The sequence below is a fragment of the Zingiber officinale genome, chromosome 4A (assembly GCF_018446385.1).
Source record: "Zingiber officinale cultivar Zhangliang chromosome 4A, Zo_v1.1, whole genome shotgun sequence".
Taxonomy (NCBI): Eukaryota; Viridiplantae; Streptophyta; class Magnoliopsida; order Zingiberales; family Zingiberaceae; genus Zingiber; species Zingiber officinale.
In genome coordinates, this window is record NC_055992.1 from 97706903 (window position 1) to 97710971 (window position 4069).

At 38.8% G+C, this 4069-nt stretch overlaps 1 protein-coding gene across 1 annotated transcript; it reads left to right on the forward strand.

Annotated features, from left to right (window-relative positions):
• Positions 1-1510: 1510 nt before the first annotated feature.
• On the forward strand, positions 1511-2712 carry LOC121973470 (copper-transporting ATPase PAA1, chloroplastic-like). Its single transcript, XM_042524890.1, has 3 exons — positions 1511-1967; positions 2050-2103; positions 2282-2712. The coding sequence occupies exons 1-3, from the start codon at positions 1551-1553 to the stop codon at positions 2441-2443; spliced, it is 633 nt and encodes a 210-aa protein (XP_042380824.1). The 5' UTR covers positions 1511-1550; the 3' UTR covers positions 2444-2712.
• Positions 2713-4069: the final 1357 nt, after the last annotated feature.

Genomic DNA, 4069 nt, shown 5'->3' on the forward strand with positions numbered 1-4069 from the left:
CCTCCTATATGACGGGAGCGACATCGATATTCTTGATAGAGTGAGACCACGAAGTGCATGGTCATACCCAAATGAGTCAATATAGGATATTGACCTCATTTGATTGAGTGAGTCTACTTGGAGTTCAAGATTTAGATTGATTAGAGGATGACACGGTCTATGCCTCACATTGATCAATCTAGATGTCTAGGATAGAAGGACACTTGTCATATATTGTGAGGAGTCACAATTAGTAGTCACAAGGTGATGTTGGATCTCAACATTCTTGTAACTTGGGTAGTAATGATGTGTTGCTAGATACCGCTCATTACTTATGCTCCTAAATGGGTTTAGGGGCATTGCCAACGTTACAAGAACCTATAGGGTCACACACTAAGGACAATTAAATGGAAATTAGGTTCATATGATGAACCAAGAGGATTAGATTCATTTGATGAATCAAATTGAATTAAGAGTAATCCTAATTGGGCTAATTGAGTTAGACTCAAGTTGATTCATGTGTTCAATGAGTCTAATTTAGATTATGACTCATTGAATCAATTTAATTAAATGAATTAGATTCATTATATTAAGTTGGCTTGAATCAAATAGTTGGATTAGATCAACCATGGGAGAGATTTGGTCAAGTTTGACTTGACTTGAGAGGAAGAGGAAGAGGAAGAGTCAAGTTTGACTTGACTATTTATCACATCATTAGTGATTTGGCATTAGGAGGACTAATGATGATGTGCCACATCATCAAAGTGTTCCACCTCATGGAGGTTACAAAGTCATTCTCTTTAGTGGCTACATTTAATGAGAATGGGGGTTACATTTTGGAAATGTGGCCGGCCACAATTTTGAATGAATTGGATTCATTTTCATTCAAGTGGTATTATTCCATCTTCTTCCTCAAGTGCTCTTCTCCTTTCTCCCTCTCCTCCTTCTTGGCCGAATCATCAAAAGGTGCTAGCATATCTTTTGTGTGATTTTCCATCTACGTATTCGTGTGGATACATATAGAGAGTTGTCTACGTTGACAACTTCGAGATCCGGCACCATTTGGACGAGCGGGAACGCGAAAGGCTTCGCTTCAAAGGTATAACCTTTTCTTTTGTAGATCTAAGTGTAGATCTAGGTAGAAACTCGTATTCGTATGTGTTTCAAAATTTTTTCTTTACACGGATCCGTTGGCTAGGGGCTTTCGGGATTTCCGTGACGCGAAAAAATAATTTTTACGGTCCTAAAAACCCAACAAAAGGACAGTTCAGTATTAAGTTTGATATAAAACAGTTTAAGTTTTGATAATTTATTGGACATGGTACGAGATTTTTTAAAAGTTTTTTGAAATTGAACTTCCTAGATGTTTTGGGAGTTTGCATTTGTTCCTACATGACAAAACCCATAACGGTACGTTATAATTAGCATCGAGTGATCGAGGCGTAGTATTTGTATAACGGGCGCTCCAAACTCATCGTAGCGGATTTGACCAATTGTGTCGTTTTTGTCTCCCTGGTTCAAATATACACGCCAGCCTTCCGACGTAACAAACCTCGAGGCCTCCTCGTCCAATGGCGACGGCGTCCGCGTTATCTTCTCTTCTTCCCAAATCCCCGTCGTCTTTCGAGAGTTTCGGCTTCCTACTTCGTTTCCCCGTCTGTTCCAGCTCCCACATAGCTCGTTGCTTCCTAAGCTCTCACGGCAGGGACCGCTACCTCACAGCTACCTCCCTGGGTTTACTTCCAGCCAACGGAATCTACCTATCGGCATATCCATCAGATACTCCGCGGTGCAGGCTTGCTTCGGTTTTCGCGTCCTTGTCTGGTGGCGGTGGCGTGGATGGCGTTGATGGAGGCGGCGGCGGAGGAGGAGGAGGAGGAGGAGGCGACGGCGGGTCGAGCTCGGGGGAAACCGAGGCGAAACCCGTAGCCAGAGATTCGGAGGACTCCACTGCGTTCGGTTCCGATGCGATTGTCCTCCATGTCGGAGTAATTCACCTCCTTCCTCTTTGCTTTATCTCGGTATTTTGAAAAGGGGGGAATTTTTAGGGTTTGTGATGGTTTCTGGCAGGGCATGAGCTGCGGCGGTTGTGCTGCAAGCGTTAAACGCATCTTGGAGAGCCTAGTAAGCCATCATACAATTCTTCGCTTGAAATGATCAGATGTGCTCCATTTCGTCAAAATTTGAGTCTTTTTGAAGAAAAAAAAATCTTCGATCTTTTAATTTCCTTGCTATGTAACCAAAATATTCTACGACTTGTGTGAGAATTGGGGCCTCTTATCAAGTTTCATATCTAATGCAGCCTCAGGTATATTCTGCCATAGTTAACCTTGAAAAAGAGACGGCATTTGTTTGGGCTGTACCTGAAGTCAAGGATTCGGAGGATTGGCAGCAAGATCTTGGACAGCAACTTGCAAAGCACTTGACTACTTGTGGATTTGAATCCAACATTCAAGGTAACTAACAATCATGTATTCCTCCATAGAAAAAATAAGAAAAGAAAAAGGATTTGGAGTTCATACTTCTTGGGCTTTGGACTCTGTAGCGGACTATAATAAAAACATATGAAAAGGCAAGACATGGACTGAAGAATGGACATAGTTTAATATAGAGCTCATTCTTGTTTTACCAATTAGGATACTTATATATAGTGGAGGTAATAGACATTTGGAGGTTACTGTGCTGTTGTAGAACAAAGCTCGTTCAATTTTTCAACTTGTTTTCCTTTCTCTAGTATTTATATTTAAACTAATGAGTCGTGCCGTGAAATTAAAAAAAAATAATAGAAAAAAGATTAAGGAAGGAGATCATAATAATTGAAAATCAATTTAGGTTCATGCATAAAAGGTCAATAATATAAATTATACATTTTCTCAAATAACTAATTAAAAAATATCAGAAGCGAAAACAAGATTACACATGATATTAATTGACTTAGAAAAAGTTTATGACAAAATCCTAAAAAAAAATTATGTGAAAATTTTTTTAAAAGAGAGATGTTACCATATCATATATTGAATTAATTAAAGATATATATGAAAATGTAATGATCAGAATGCGAATTAACTGAAATATTTCTAATAAAGATAGTATTACATTAAAGATCAATTTTAAGCCTTTATTTTTTTATACTAATTGTGGATGGACTCACTACATAGTATCTTGGTGTATGTTATTTGTAGATAATTTTACTTTGGTAGATGAGACACATAAAAGAGTAAATACTAAATTAGTATCTTGACAAGAAATATTAAAAGTGAAAGATTTTAGGTTTAGTAAAGTAAAGATAAAATATATAAAATTTCAATTTAGTCATCGCAGACATAATGAAACAATTGTTAAAATAGGAGATGATGAATTGTTTGGAATTGAGAATTTTAAGTATTTAGGATCATTTTTATAAAACGCTGGAGAGACTAAGAGTAGAGTCGTCAATTTGAGTTTGGTCTGTCGGGTTGACCCGTCTCGCTTGTTGAACCAGTTAGGGCCAGCAAGAGAGGGTGAATTGCCTGAAAAAAAAAATCTTGTTCTTTCAATTCTAATTAAAAGCAACTATAATAATAAATAAAAACAACAACTTAAAGACGAGACACCAAATTTATTTGGTTACAACCTAGGTGGTTGTTAATCCAAGATCAATGAAAGCACTAAAAGAAAATCACCTTCATTGAAGGTGGAGAAGACTCTTACACTCATTGAAAAGCTCAGACAGTTGTTAGGGAATGATTACAAGAGTTGTTATCTATTTCCTAGGTCCAGGGGTCTTTTTATAGCTCCGGGAAAATCTTATCCGTGTCTTGAAGGCGCCTCCAGCGAGGCGCCAAAGGATAAAGTTGTATCCTTTGGCAACGGCTAAAATCAGCCTGGTTGAAGGCGTCTTCCATAGGGCTGGAAGACGTCTTTATACTATTCATCGAATGCGCCTTCCATCCAATGAATGCACCTTCCATCCATGGAAGGCACCTTCCACAGTGAAAGTGCGGAGGCGCCTTTGATTCACTTTGAAGGCGCCTCCAGCAGCAATTTCAGCTTCCTTTCGCTCTTCTACTACTCCGATCGCCTGGGTGATTACGACCATCCTAGATAGGGC